Source organism: Macaca mulatta, chromosome 3 (genome assembly GCF_049350105.2).
Source record: "Macaca mulatta isolate MMU2019108-1 chromosome 3, T2T-MMU8v2.0, whole genome shotgun sequence".
In the NCBI taxonomy this organism is placed as follows: Eukaryota; Metazoa; Chordata; class Mammalia; order Primates; family Cercopithecidae; genus Macaca; species Macaca mulatta.
This window is the reverse complement of record NC_133408.1, coordinates 89495858-89512712: the sequence shown is the minus strand read 5'-3', so window position 1 is coordinate 89512712 and position 16855 is coordinate 89495858. Positions and strand designations below refer to the sequence as shown.

Genomic DNA, 16855 nt, shown 5'->3' with positions numbered 1-16855 from the left:
ACAAATTTACCTAGGTGTGTGAGTCTGTAACAGCACATGGCTGTCCTTGTCACGAAAGCACTAATTCAGGGTTGAGAGTATGGCTGAGGTGCACAATGGGAAGACAGGGATGTAAAAGAACTGAAGATGCTGGTAAGATAGAGTTAGGATAATCAATCATTTCACAGGCACAGAAAAGTAAAAGAAAAAGAATGAATGGATTAGAGATCAAGACTCCATAAAGTCATACAGCTTGTGGGAAAATGAGCACAAAAGGTTGAAGAATAACAGGGGTCAACAAAGAGTGTCACAGAGGCTAAGATCCTCAAGTTCCAGTGCTGACACCATCCAAAGTGTGGCCTTATCAGTGGGGAGATGAAACAGGGAAGAGGTAAGGGTCACTGGAATGAAATTTGGTTGAAGAACTGCAAAGGCAGTCTTCAATGAGTGAAGAAAAGGGACCAGAAGTTGGACAATGGCAGCAATGAAAAGGGGTCAATGGCATTGCAGCCAAATGGCAGACACCTCAAAGGAGAAGGCTGCTGGTAAAACATGAGAAAGAAGGCACATACTCTAATAAAGTGTTGTGGGTACAGGACTCTATTTACAATTAAACAAAATTTGAGGTAAAAAGGAACTGGGTGGGAAGCAAGGGGGAGGATGAGCCACACTTCTAGTAACATAGGATAAAGCCAGGCGATGGATCAGACAAGAGCAGTTTGCTTTTTGTGGAAGGACTAAAACTTACAAGGTCATAGGGAAGAAGACAGCAATGGGTGAAGCTACATGCCCCCCAATATTCTGACTATGACACAAACTGTTTTGGTCCAAGAGTAGGCTAAGGGTGCTATCCAGTACTTACCCTGCACTCAGAAAGTTGGTTGGAGCTTTGTTACAGCAAGGACCCAGATGTGGAATAAATTCATTCACTGATATAAGTAGTAATTTGGGGCATTTCTACTATTCATAACGCCTACAATATAATCCCTTTTACCCCTATAAAAGCACTGAGCTTCACATTATTTCTAATCTTAACAGGTTCCTAATGGAATCCTTATAATTTAAGGAATTAAGTGAGCGATAGAGTTTCCAAAAACCATTTCATATAAATCTTTGACTTTGATCACTGTCTACATTCTACTTAATACAGTCTTGGAGTATGTTGTATGTGTGTGAATGGGCGTGTACACACATATAAAATATTTGGACTTTTTTGTTCGTTTTTTGTTGGCAAGGAGGAAGAGAGTAGCGGCAAGGAGACAGGATCACTGTAAAAAGCCACCACCAAAAGCATCAGGACTCCAAAGCACAAGCAAATTTACAATAGAAACAATTTACAGAAGAATCCTCTGAAAGTGCCACCTTACCTTATCATGGACTGTCATGCAGCTAGCTGCATCCTTCTGAAGAATTTCAGTTACCCCATTGGAAAGCCTTTCATACTTCAGCTTGGGTTCCTCTTCGCTCTCTTCTTCCTGCACAAACGGCAAAGAAAAATGACTGGCGTCATACACTTTTGTTTTGAAAACCTCAAAATACACTTCTTACGAGAGAATCAGAGAGGGTTCCTTCAACGATGTTAATAATTCCAACTACAGCTAAAGTTTAAGATCTTCATATTTCATTTTGCCTAGGCATATTAATTGCTACAACTTCACTGGTAAAATAAATTCAAAAGTTGAAAACAAGAGTATACAGACTTAGTGTTACATTGTCACTAACTTTACATGTTGAAACTTACTATTTGGTACGGCTTCATAAAATATTCTTAATCCTCACTCTTATGGAAGAAAGTTAGTAATCAATATTTCCTATAATGGCCATGAATTAATAAATCAAGGAGAGTTGTAAAAGTTACTATGATTCAGAGTAAGATTTTATTTTACATCAATAAGTAATGAGAAACAAAAAGTTTATATACAGAAAACTGTGATGGCATAAAGCTAGCCAAAACAGAAGTCCATAAAAATAATCTACTTACTAACATTAGCTAGAGGGTGAAGACTATGGAATTATCGTGGTTTGCAGTGTCAAAACACCATACAAACCACCATAATTACATAGTCTTCACCCTGCAGCTAATATTAGAGTAGCCTGAGGACATCAGTGCTCCCACCCAAATAACCAGAAAGTCTTAATGGAATATACAACATCATCTATCCAAGGCATCAAAGGGCTGCTGAGGCAACCTCAACTAGAAGGGTCAAGATTCCAGGGCAGCAAAGAATTGCACTGGCATTTTTCAGCCACTTTCTTCCTGGAGGCATTTACTAATTCTGGGTGTAGGACAAGAGGCTGAGAACCCAAGCTCTGCCTGGGAAGGCAGCCACTGCTGGGGGTAGGGAAAGCAGCACACCTTCTGGCACTTGTGGGGACAGAGTGACAAAACTGGAGAGAGACCTGAGGGGCCAAGATATCAGTGGAAAAGAGGCAGAGACACAAGCTTGTTACACAGCTACTTCTCCCTGTAAGACAACTGTCAATTTCTAAAACGGCACAGGATGAAGCTGAAAAGCTGAACAGAAAGAAAAACGCAAATCAACTGCCTTGATGTGTTAAGAAGATAAGAATAAGAGTTCAAGAGGCATCGGGAAATTGGATCCTGGTGAATATCACAGTCTTAGTCGGAACCCCTGGTCCCTAGAGGACACAAAAACTTAACTCCCATAGAGCTCTGACTCAGTTCAATCTTTGATTGGAGGTATATAACGCCCAACATATCTGTCTAGTGAAGGAAAGGGTGACTCCTCTCTGGAGAAAGAAAACTACCGAGGCCTCTACAATTCTTCATGTACAGTACTAAGGATTCAATAAAATATTACCAGGTATGCCATAAGACAGGACCAAATGACCAAAAATCAAGATGAAAAAAGACCATAAAAATAAACAAATGGGTGACCTAGACATTGAAGTTAGTAGTAAAGGGCTTTAAAATAACTACAACTACATGTTCAAAAAAAAAAAAAAAAAAAAAAAAAAACAGAAAAAGACAGAAAGCTGATGAAAAGATAGAAATTTTCAACAGAATTCTAATCTGTAAAAAAAAAAAAAAAAAGAATCAAATGAAAATTTTTACACTGAAAATGTTAACTGAATTAAGAAGTCAATAGATGGTTTAATAGAAGATTAGTAAAACGGAAGACAAAATAAGTGAAATGAGTAAAAAAAATATCCAAAGGGAACCCCAGAGAAGAATAAATGGAAAGAAAATATATAAAGGAATCTATTAGGCATATAGAACACAGTGAAAAGCTCTAACATACTTTTCATTACTGTCCCAGAAGGATAAGGAAAAATGGAAAGGAACAAGAGCAACATTTAAAGAGACAGTAACAGAATTTTCCAAAACTGATAAGACATCAATCTACAAACTCAAGAAGCTCTGCAATAAGCAGGATAAATATAAAGTCACACCTAAGGTGCATCATAGTAAAAAGAAAATTAGGCAAAAGAAAAACGACTTGTAGAGTAGTAAGTGCTCTGCCTGCGGAAGACTATAAGACTGAGAGGACAGACTAGGCAGAGACTGCAAACTCAAATTCTTACAGAAGTCTTCACCTCTGGGGCAAAGGATTATATCTTCACATGGAAAGGGGTTAATCTGTGGATTAATGGAAATGATGGACTATATCAAGCATCATGCTAGAGACTTAATATCAGAAATCTCATTTCAACCTGACTTAAAAGAAAAAAAAAACCCTACTGAGAGTTAAGTATAATTGTCCTGTTTTACAGATTTTCAGCAAAAACTGGTGATGAGAGATTTTAAGTAATTTCTTCAAGACATACAGTGAGTAGAGGAGAAGCTAAAATTCAAATTCAGCTATGAGTGCTCTAAAGTCAATACCTTCTATAACACACTCCAAAATCTCCTATGAAAATGACTCTACAAACCACAACAGAAGCCTATCCTAAACCTAGAAATAATTATAAACTATGTGATTATTAGAAAACATTTTAAAATATGTTTATTTAGCAGGTGCATTAGCTAGCTATTGCTGTGTAACAAATTATGCCAACATTTGCTGATTTACTTATTTTATTATTTTCTATAAAGATAGAGACTCATTATGTTGCCCAGGCTGGACTCAAACTCATAGGTTCAAGAGATCTTCTCGCCTCAGCCTTCCAAGTAGCTGAGACTACAAGCATGTGCCACACTCCTGGTCACCAAAATGTACTGATTTAAACCAACAATAAATATGTATTATTTTACAGTTTCTATGGGTAAGCAATTCAGAAGTGGCTTAGCTGAGTGGTTCACTGAGGATCTCTCACAGGGTTGCAGACAAGATGTCAGCTAGGGCTGCAACTATCGGAAGGCCTAACTGGGGTTAGAGGATCTACTTCCAAGATGGCTCAATCAAGTGGCTGGCAAGTTGGTCCTCACTGTTGGCAGAAGTTGCCAACACTCTTGGATCACTCATTCTGAAGGAAGTCACTTGCCATGTTCTGATCAAGCAGCCCTGTGGAGGGGTCCATGAAGCAAGAGTGATCCAAAAGAAAAAAAAGTGGAAGCCCCTTCCATGTTTTATACGGCCTCAGATGGAATGCTGTTATTTCTACAATATCCTTTCAATCACACAGGTCAGTGTGGGAGGGGCAGCACAGAGCAGGAATAGGAGATGAGGGTCACTGGAAGCCATCATGCAGACTAGCTACAAGAACAGTAATAACAGTTTAAGAGCCATAAGCTCAGTTAAAATCAGTATTTCATGTCTACTGATGAGCTGTCTTAAATTTAATTCCCTAGTTATACATAAGCTATTAGCTGTTTATTTCGGATGCAAGTATTAAAAACAAAGATGATATACCTATTATTAACTTTCCAAGAATAACTTGAAGAACTAATGGCAACAAAAGAGAAGTATAAGCACAGTTATCCACAGGGCCTACACATTTCTATGAAAAGGTAGTGATAATCTACCCAAACCAAGGAGCTGTTACACCCCAAAACTGACCTGTTTCTAACAGAAAATATAAAATAGCTAATTAGCCAAGACTAAAAACACTGAAAAAAGAAAACTACAAAAAACAACAGACACTTCTACTTATGTAGCAAGAAAGAGAAATCATTACAAAGTTAATATTAAATGTAGCACAGATGATGTGTGCATTCTGAAGTAAACATGTTAAATACAAATTGAATCCTGAGTGTTAGTCTTTATAATAAGATGCCACATGTTGCTCAAGTCGGGACATCAAATGTGCATCCAATGTGAAAAGTTAATTCTAGCCTCTTGACTATTTTGCATAAAAGCACTCATCCACGGACCATTAGATAAAGTCACTGTAAATAAGGTTTTCCTGTCTTACTTATAAGTGAAAACTAAATAATTTCTCACACATAAATATACAAAAATAAATACTTTCACAATACAGCTCAGTGAAGCATCCTTACTGGGTTTCAAAAACCATAAATAAAATGAAGACTCCAATATTAGGCATTTGATGTACCTTTTCATGCTTTTCTGACAAGTATCTTTTATGTTAAGTTAAAAGCAGGGTAAAGGTGAATTTTTAAGTTTTTTTTTTTTTTCTCCTTGCTATAAACAAAGAAAATAGAAAGTGATTCAAAAATACGATTCATGGAGGTTATTCTGCTACTGGAGACTCCACATCATACTTTAAATAAAAAACATTTAAAAATCTAGTAGATTATAGAGTTTCTCTTTAACTAAAAAATAATAATAATAGAAAAAAGGTTTCCATGCAGTTTGGACTTCCATGGTAAACAACCCAGTGTTAATAAAAAGCAAATCAATAATTTTTGTTAAATTTTAATAATCCTACAAACCTACAAATAAAACCATCAACAGTCTGAGTTGAGATGACAGTTAACTGCGTTTCTATGACAACCTAGTGGAATAGTACAAGTCCTGACTTGCAGCTAAGCGGAGATACGAACAGAGTGACATTTACCCATACAAGAAAAATTTGCGGCTTTCTTTTAAAAAGAATCAATTCCTCAACTCACATAGATTTTTACTAAGTGTAGAGCACTTTTAATTAAAGACAAGTCCTTTATACCATGCTACAGAATTCTAAACACTATCTGAAAATAAATGTCACATCATGGTCAATCTTACTGAGTTTTGGACTTAGGAGGAGGGAAATTACTTTTAAGGATAACAAATTAAAGCAATTAAAGACTTCTCCCTGAAAAACTGTTTAGTAATGTTGTTACAGTGTTACCATCGGGTACATTTTCATGGAGGAAGTCCTGTTTACCTAACTTGGTCTTGTACACCAACAAGAATATTTTATATTTCTTTTCACCTGATAATTTAAAATTTGTGTACAAGAAACTGATTTTTTCATTGTTTACAACCAAAAATAATTGTGTAGAATGGATTCTACATTCTTCACCTTGTTTAAACGTTGTATTTTTCACATATTAGTACATTTTATATGGCATCACTGTTACAGACCAAATGAAGACTTGAATTTTACTTTTTAAAAATGTCTGTCACATTAATTCTAGGGGTTAAGAGAAAGATCATTACATTTTCTACTGTTACTACTTATACAAAACTTAAAATGTCATCTCTGGGTAACATTTCTTTATTAAAATCCAATTTTGTTTTGTTTTTACAAAATAAAATGATACTCAATATACTGGTTGGAGAAAGGTGAGATATCTTACAAAGCCCAAATTAGGCTGGTAGAAAACACCACCAGTGGAGCACTCCTGGACTATTCACATCGCACTCTGTGGAGATGACCTTCATCCTCTCCAGCTCCACCTGAGAAAGACCTCAGCTGAACCTCCAGGAATTTTAATAAGATGAATGGTTTAGTTGGTTTCATGTCATCAACTACATCTGACTAGGGGCAAATCCTTTTAATAAATATCCAATGTTTTAAAGCTAGATACAATAGGGAAACACTAATATCCTCAAAAGAAATTCACACACACAAAAAACTTTCATGCAGTTTGAACTTCCACAGTAAAAAAACCAACTATTAATAAAAAGAAAATCGATAACCAACCCTGGGGATGAAGCTATAAAATACAGGTTTTCTTCCTCTAGAACATTCTTTCTAGAACTCTAATTACCTATGGGGAATTGAAATATCCAAAATTGGTAGTGGACCTTACAAGCTTAACATATAAAAACAGCTATCAAAATCCTGTATCAGAACATTTGAATTTTAGGAAATTTGCATTTTAAAATATTCTCTCTTTACAAATAATTCAATTTGTAGAAGCCCTAAACTAAAATATGTCTTTGCTATTACTATTTATTAGAGGAGAGAATAGAAAGATAAAACACAGTTGGTACTAAATACAAATTTTTAAGAGCATAATTAAAATTAATACAAGTCAATCAAAACATATCTTGAGATTCAAAAACATATAACTATATATATATATATATATATATATATATATATATATATATCGTTATCGCTTGTTTGTTTGTTTGTTTTGAGACAGAATCTCGCTCTGTCGCCCAGGCCAGAGTGCAGAGGCACGATATCGGTTCACTGCAAGCTCCGCCTCCTGGGTTCACGCCTTTCTCCTGCCTCAGCCTCCCAAGTAGCTGGGACTACAGGCACCCACCACCATGCCTGGCTAATTTTTTGTATTTTTAGTAGAGATGGGGTTTCACAGTGTTAGCCAGGATGGTCTCGATCTCCTGATCTCGTGATCTGCCCGCCTCAGCCTCCCAAAGGGCTGGGATTACAGGCGTGAGCCACCATGCACAGCCAATATATAATAATATTTTAAGGAAAAGTTCTAGTCACTACCATAGGATATTAACATATTATCAACATGCACAAAAGGCAACATAGACAGGAGCTACATATTATTGGATATTTACATTTATTTGAAACTATAACGTTATCACTAAAAGTACATGCATAATATGGGACATCTCCAAATTTGTCATGTTCGTATTAAAGTTTTCCATAAAGTGTAGAAAAGATCCAAGATGAGAAAAAAAGAATGCCTAAAAAAGAACCTGAAGGTAAAGTTCAAAATTAATCAAAGAGTAAAGTCTTCAATTAGCTTTGTATTGCCCACCCCACCTCACCCCAAGAAAGAATGCTAGTTCCTTAAAAGGACAACTGTAACTATTAATACTGTATGCTATAGTTCTATTAAAGAAAGATCATTTTATTTACACACAAAGATGACTATCTGATAGGAAAGATGGCTTTATAGATCCTTCTAAAGTGTCAAAACGTATAAAGAAAACTACATAAATAAGCTGAAAGAGTAACTTCTGGTTTCCATTAATAACTCCAGGTATTATAGTTGCCTCAATGACCAAACTTTTTAAGAAAGTGACATGAAGATAATGGAATTCATCTACAGTAAAATAACTGTGGTCAAAGCTCCCGGCATGCCTTTCCATCAGACTGCGGAGAGATAGGCAATTACATTCTTATATGAATGCAAATAATGTTGTTAAATTTTCAACTTACAAGCAAAATTGCTATTAAGGAAAAAAATATTAATTTTTAAAGTAGCTGATTTTAGGAGCTGATAAATGTAATCTGGACGGCATGGGTCTACTTTTTCAAACAGAAAATTCACCATGAGTTTACTATACCCATATATTCTTATTTAAAGCATAAAATACATACAGTTAAATGAGTAGTTCTCAACCAGAGGTGATTTTTGTCCCCCAGGGACATTTACTTGGCAATGTCTAGAGTCATTTTTGTTGTCACAGTTGGGTGGGGGAAAGGTGCCACTGACATCTAGCAGGTAGAGGCCAGGGATTATGCTAAACAACCTACAATGCACAAGACACTCTCCCAGAACAAAAAATTATCCAGTCCAAAGTACCAGTAGCCCCAAGGTTGAAAAATTCTGGATTAAGTAAATTTCACAAGATAAAATATTACATGTACATTCAAATCTGTTTTCAAAGACAATTTAATAACAAAAAGAAATGTTCTCACAATGTCTTGCTAAGTGAAAGAATCGTTCATAAAACCTGCTTTGTATGATCCAAATATTATTTAAGAAATGTATATGCATATATGGGGGGAAGATGAGAAGAATAAAAACCAAAATGGTAATTTCCCTAAGGTCAGTTTCTTCCTCTGTAGAATAGGGATGATCATAGAAATCACATCACTGGCTTGCTGTAACTATTGAAGATAGCAAATGAAAAAATCACTGTTGTGAGCTAGTGCCAATATTTTCTAAATTTTCTAAAACAAACATATTTATTATAAAAATAAATGGTTCAACATCCTCTTCAACACTTTGTATCCACTGAGCTAAGATTTTTATCTCTCAAAGCTGCTTTCCTTTACCGTAACACAGTGACCAGAAAACTGAGAAAAAGTTGAGCCCCTAATAATTGAGGAGCTCTACTTAAGATTCAGTCAAGATATGCAGTCTTCATAAACCCTGGTCTCTCCTGTGCCCTGTAGTATTAGAATTTCATGTTCAATTCAAGGAGGAAAAAATAAGGTGAAGGTTCCCATGCCCTAAGCCACATACCATAAACAGGATCAACTCCCATCATTTAGTTTATATTGGGAAAGTGATAAGAATATATAGAAAAGGGGAAAAAAATGAGAAAAGCAAATAAGCTTTTCATTTCCTTCTAGCCATATGGAATAACCTCACCAATCTTCAAGCTATGCCATTCAGGTGGACAATTTCCGCCACTAAAGCCAACATAACCCTCTTTTCCTTTCTTGCCAATATCCCTTAGTGATCACAAGATCCTTAGAAGCAGAGTTTATGCCTTTTCATTGTTCTGAACTTCACCTAACAGAACTGTGGGTACCTAATAAAGACCAGTGAAAACAAACGTATGTAGTAACAGCAGACCAGGTTTGGTAAGCAGCTTTTCTAAGACATTCTCATTTAGATTTCCACACAGGAAAATCCAAATCATAGAATATTAACCAAAGGAACCTCAGAGATCATCTAAACTATGTGTTACTTCGCAGACACAGAGAGGGAGGGGTAAAAGGGGGAGTAAGGAGGTAGAGGCACCAAACAGAAGGAAAGGGCTGGCAATTTTGCAATACTGTAAACTAGAATTATAGAAAATTTACAGAAGTGGAACTATACCATCTTCTAGCAGTAGAAGCAAATAGAGGTCCTTCAAACTCAGTTGTCGGAAAAACTTAACACTTATTTCTAATAAATCTATGTTGTTATACGAAAAAGGACAATGCTGAAGTTCTTCAAATTATTTTGTTTGAGAGATTAAATACCTCTCAAGCATTTCCAATTGCACATCCCATAAGCCAAGTGCAAAGAAGCATCTTGCTAACCACCCCTACCAAAGCCTCTTCCAGTTTCTCAATAATTTCCCAGAAAAATCAGACAAAAACTCACTATAGCAGTAAGCATTAAAATGATTACCAAAATCAAGGAGAAACTGACACATTGGTTGAATCTAAATTCCTGACATATCCTGATTTGTTTCCAGAAACATAACCCCCCTGAGCGAAAGGTATTCAGATGATTTCTAGTTCTCTCACCAACCCTCTGTGCCCAAGACTGGGGCTGAGTCTGCCCCAGCCTCACAGAGCTGACCCCTGTCCTACCCCTTAGCTACTCTTTTCCAGAAGGAGAACTGTGCTTGCAGCCTCTGCCCACTGTATCTCCAATCCTCACACATTTTAGCCCTGACCACCATCTTTCTACATCTTTCTTCCACAGGCTGAGACTCTAAACCTCTATCACCTGGGCAGTGCCCTCCATGGTGTGGGAGTCCAGCCTTAAGCAGTGCAGGACCAAAGGACCTCTAATAGCAGGAAGGTGGGCACTGCAGGCACCAGAGAAAACTAACAAAAGTAAAGCTAAAATGAATTAATAAACCAGAGAAAAAAAATTAGTAAGTCCAAGCATTAGTACCTTTTAAAGACAAATTGAATATGACACACACAAACAAACAGTGAGAAAATAAAAGCCATTAAAGTACTATCTATCTCATGCAGAAAGGTACATGGCTCAGACTGTTCTAGTGCTAAGCAAGTTCTATTAAAAACCTTCAAAGAATGGAAAATTCCCAACTTATTTAAGCTGCCCCATATGAGGGAAATATAAAAACTTACAAATTCATTTTTGTAACCCTGATATCAAAACTCCCAAAGAGTACACCAAAAACAACAAAAAATATACATATAATTCTGTCATCTCACGTAGGAATTTAAATGTAGAAAGTCTAAATATCATAAATCAAACCCAGCATATATTAATAGAAAACACTGAAGATCAAATATTGCAAAAACACAAAGACTGAACATTAGGAAATCTGACGTCATTTGGTAAGGCAGAGAAAAAAAAAACACAGGGCCATCTTGACAGACACTGCAGACAGCATTTATAAAGTTCAACACTTGTTTCTGATCTTAAAAAAGCTTTCAGTAAATAAAAAAGTTTCTTTACCAAAGAGCTAAGAATGAAGAGCCAAGAATGACCGTTTGAAATCAGAAGTCAACATGATACGGAACAAGAAGTAAGAGAAACATTCCCATCATGAGCAGGAAACAACGCACAGGTGCCAACAATCACTTCTGCTTTTTTCAAAACCAATTTAGAAGTTTTAGCCAAGGCAAAAGACAAGAAAATGGAAAACATAATAAATAGATCCTTGTTGGTATAGTCTTATTTGAAGACAGTATGACGAGAAAGAACACAACACAGCTTCTGCCAAGACAGAGAGCTGACCTGCGCTGCTGGTCTCCTACTCCCAACTCAGCCCTGAAGACATGATAAAAATGAGAGGAAAGAGAGATTCCAGAAATTAACACGCCCAAGTAAGAAACTATGGAGGCACTGAAACGACCCACAGTGGGGAGCCAGGGGCAACAGTGAGGATGAGGGTCAAGGAAAGCTGGCAGATCCAGCAAAGGCCTCTCCCCAGTGTGCCTGGTTTTGCTGCCCCCTTCACTACAGAAATGGGCAGCAACAGCCCAGCTTCACAGGGGTGAGGACTGGCCAGCTGCATTCACTCCTCCATTTTCTCCCTTCCTCCTAACAAGCAGAGATGGTTGTTAGGGTCTGCTTCCTCTGTGGATTAACCCAAAGTGCACTTCATGAAGGCTCAGAAGAATCATCTCACAAATTCCCACACTAAATCGTATTTTTGGAGGAAGTATTCAAACAACAGGAAAAAAAAATCCAGAGGCTGCTATAGACAGTGGTCCCCAACCTTCTGAGCACCAGGGACTGGTTTCGTGGAAGACAATTTTTCCACCAGGGTGGGGGTGGTGGTGATGGTCTTGTTTTGGGGATGAAACTGTTCCACCTCAGATCATCAGGCATTAGATTCTCATAAGGAGTGCAACTTAGATCCTTTGCATGCACAGATCACAGTATGGTTCATGCTCCTGTGAGAATCTAATGCTGCAGCTGATCTGACAGGAGATGGATCTCAGGTGGTAATGCTTGCTCCCTTGCTGCGCACATGGACCGGCGGGTAGGAGACCCCTGCTGAAAAAGGTATGAGATGTAAGGACAATCAAGTATCTTAATAAAGGTCACTAATGCCATTTTTTTTTTAAGGAAAAAGGAGAGAATTATCCAAAATCCTACTGAAATTTATAATCAAGAGCCACTCACAAAATAAACTAAAATTTTTATTTTGCCAGTTCTACCATATGCAGTGCATATACACTGTACAAGTTACTTAAAACCTCAGTTACCTTGCCTTCTATGAAAGGGAAATGATAACCTGGACCTCAGAGGATTTTTGTAAGAATTAAATGTAATAAATGTACATCAAGCACAAAGCCCAGTATCTGGTAATACCCAGTGAATGTCAAATACTAAAAATACGGTCATGAGGTGTATTACAACCCCAACTTCACACTGCAGAACTCACAGCCTCCCTTCTAAGTTACTTCCTATCACATGACGAGACCATAAAACCAAACAGTAACACTTCTCATCTAATTACCTCATTGTTTTAAACTATTAAAAGATGAAGATACATTACTTTTTGTTTTACCACATCATTTAAAAAAAATTTTTTTTCACACACATCTAAGCGTGAATCTTGTTATTAGGAATGTAAAAGGAAATACTACCATCTCCTATTTAAGCCAAGAACCTCTCCTGGATGCCTGTAAGGACATAAAAGTAGCCCATTACAGCCCAAATCCCTCAAAACTGCCCAAACACTGGTGATGGAAATGATGACAACCGACTAAATCCTTAAGCTCTATCAGAGGTTTCCCCACTTCCATCCCTCCCTGATACGATTCTGAGAGACGTATTTAATCTACCAAGGTCTTTGGGGAAAACAGTCATATTCTAAAGTAAACGACTGTGATGACATGGATGCCTGTGAATCTCTGTATTTAAAAACGGCTGCACTGAAACTGAAATAGCTCATGGATGAAAGAAGCCTTCGTGTTATTTAGATTTGTTATAGCATTCCTTGAGCCTGCAGAGACAGGAATGCCTTAAAGCCTTGACAGCATAGAATCAGGTCCTAATTGTCAGGTGAAATGATCGTTTAAACACACTCTTGAACGATCATCAGAAAAGACACATTTTTATAAATACAGTTCCCCACAGTATTAGCAGTTCCGTCACAACCATTTTCTGTATATTTTCCTTGCTGTATTTGACTCCCAAAACTCTGAAATGCAGCCTAATGAAAAGTGTTAAGGAGACAAGGTCATTCAATCAAATTATTTACTGTATTAGTTTCCTATCACTGCTGTAAAAAAAAAAAATCACAAACTTAGTGTGAAACAACACAAATTTGTTATCGTACAATGCTGTAGGTTAGAAGTCCGACACAGATCTCACTGGGCTAAAATCAGGGTGTCAGCAGTGCTGCCCTCCCCTGGAAACTGGTGGGAGAATCCCTTTCCTCTCCTTTTCCAGTTTCCCAAAGCGCCGGCAATCCTTGGCTGTGGGCCCTTCTTCCCCGTTCAAAGCTAGCAAAGGCAGGTTCAATCGTTACCACATCACAGCCTTTTCTCCTGCCTCCCTCTTCCATTTATAAAGACCCTTAGGATTATACTGGTCCTGCCCAGATAATCTCACTCTCAAGTCAGCTGATTAGCAACCTTAATTCTCCCTTGCTGTGTAACACGACATATTCACAGGTTCCAGGGATTAGGATGTAGACATCTTTGGGGAACCATTATTCTGCCTGTTACGGAGAATAATACAAGGATCAGAGAGGATAAAAATGATGGTGAGCGAAAGAGTTGGAAACCCTGAGCCAAATCCAAAGCTAAATAAAAAAACTTCTCATTTGCTTGCTCCTAAATTAAATATTGATCCCTGTGAGGACACGGCATGGGATAAAACAATTCTCGGGTTGAGCCAGGAGGCAAGGAGTGGTCCTTGTTTCTGTTTGACAAAGGCCTTCTCAAAGCCCTAGTTTCACCAACTCCAAAATAAGGACGCAACACCAGCTTGACATAATTGTTGAGAGAATTAATAAAATCAATTCATTTATTCACTGACAAGCAGTTCTACTAGATACTGGGGACAGGGTCCCTACCCTCATGAAAGTGCCTGGCATACATATGGACAGAAAATAATAAAATAGCAGCAGCATGCTTTCTGAATACCTTTTAATGCCAGACAAGGTGCCAAATACACACTATCTCCTTTAACAGTCACTCAACAAACGTGTCCCATACAAGCATTCTAGATTGCATCATTTTGTAATACACAGTACAAGAATTTCTCAGGGCACCTCAAAGACATTGTGCCAACTCAATCTCTCCTGAGCTCCTTCCAGTCAAGGCCCACCATCACAGGTCACCACAACTGCTCTTAGAATCACCAGTGGCCTCACTTTTGCAGATCCAGCAGTGAATCCCTAGACCTCATCTCATTCCTCCTCTCAGCAGCATTTGACACAATGATGGTGCCCTTCATCCAGAGATGTGTTCCTCCCTTGGCTTCTGGGGCACTACTCTCTCCTGGTTCTCTTCCTACCTCACTGGTTACCTCTTCTGTTTCCTTTGCTGATTTCCCTTCATCTACCAGATCTCTAAAATGTGGTAGCACCCCTCAGGGTCCAGGCATCAGGCCTCTTTATCTGTCCTCATGTCCTAAATGATCTCATCCAGTTTCATGGTTTTGAATACCATCTAAATACTGAGTCACAAATTCCTGCCTCCAGTCCAGATCTGAACTACTCTTTTTCAGGTCTATTAGACAATTCCACTTGGATGTCTAACTGACATCTCCAACTCAAAATATGCAAAGTAGAACTTCCAACCTACCCTGCCACCACCGCCTTCACCCTGAGCACCAAAACTAACTCTAGCCAGAGTCCTCCCCAACCTCAGTTACAGCAACCCCATCGTTCCAACTGCTCATCCTTGACTGTTCCCTTTCACTTACACACCCACATTTTAGTCAGGAAATCTACTGGCTATACTTTAACAACAAAAAGCAACTACAGCCTTCATCGCCTCTAGCCCAGAGTTTTAACAAAGCCTCCCCACTGGTCTCCCCTATTCCTACTTATTATCCTCCTTAGACATTTTTTAAAACAGCATCCAGAGTGATCCTACTAAAACAAAGCTTACAGTAAAAAACAAAGACAAGGGCCGGGCGCAGTGGCTCATTCCTGTAATCCCAGCACTTTGGGAGGCCGAGGCAGACGGATTACTTGAGGTCAGGAGTTTGAGACCAGCCTGGCCAACATGGTGAAACTCCATCTCTACTTCTACAAAAATTAGCTGGACATGGTCACATACACCTGTAGTCCTAGCTACTCAGGAGGCTGAGGCAGGAGAATCACTTGAACCCAGGAGGCGGAGGTTGCAGTGAGCCAAGATCAGCCACTGTACTCCAGCCTGGAGGACAGAGTGAGTCTCTTTCTCAAAAACAAACAAAAAATAAAACAACAAAGACAAGAAATTGACCTGTAGGGTCAACATTCTTAGCTGCCCATTACTTCTTGGACACCATTTCCCACCACTCTGCTCCAGCCACATTCACATTCTAGAAGACACCCAGCATGACCTCTACCTCTGGGCACAGCGTCTGCTCTTCCTTTTACCTATGAGACTTTTTCCTCAGATATTTACTCAAATGTCACCTGAACAGACAGGCCTTCCCTAACCACCCAGCATAAAACAGCAACTCCTCAGACCACTCCGTAGTCCCCTTACCTAGTGTTATTTCACTTGGTTTATTACATATTTAAGTTTTTTTGTTTACTGTCTCCCTTCCTCATGAAATACTTGTGTATCCCAGCATCCAAGATATAAAAGTCATCAATAAATATTTGTTGAATGAATAAAATGATCAACCAGTCAATCTTGGACTGCCTAAAATAAATTTTCTTCTAGGTAGTGAAATTATAAATTCTGCTCCAATATATATCATACCAGGGGACTTGTTTTCATTTCTTCAATCTCTAAGAAAGGGCAGTAATAAAGATTCAAAAATCTTGCCCCCAGAAAGTATCTACTAAGTTTTCAAACATATAATTTTTACAATATATGCTTCAAAGGGAATGTTTATCCATGCCTGAATGACGCAATAATCAGCAGAACCTGTTAATATTAATAGCTCATTAAATGAAAGATCAAGTTTATAAGCCAAGTGCTATGTGGAAGCTATGTGGACACTATAACCCTATGCTCCATTTTTCTCAGCAATCAATCTCATAACAGGGTGCATTACCATTTTTGTTACTAGTTGCCATAAATCTGTTTATTAAAATTAATACACATAAAGAATCAATTTAATTTTCAATAAATGATTCATAAATGTTCTACCCACCAGGTGAGATAAATAAATGACTTTTGTGTGATACATTTCCTGATTTAAAAAGCTATCTCCTGATTTCTCACAATGACTGGTTTTCATTTTAATAAAACTGAAAACGAACTCTCTTTGTGGCTGATACACCTAGAAATTGCATTTTATTTTAAAATTAATTTCTCATTCAACTAA

The 16855-nt window shown here is 37.9% G+C and overlaps 1 protein-coding gene across 1 annotated transcript in view; it reads right to left on the bottom strand.

Moving 5' to 3' along the window:
• VPS41 (VPS41 subunit of HOPS complex) overlaps positions 1-16855 on the bottom strand; it is a 187846-nt gene that overhangs the window by 142704 nt on the left and 28287 nt on the right. The window contains exon 3 of the mRNA XM_015133685.3: positions 1347-1454. Coding sequence (XP_014989171.1) covers positions 1347-1454 — 108 coding nt within the window. The remainder of the gene's footprint in view (positions 1-1346; positions 1455-16855) is intronic.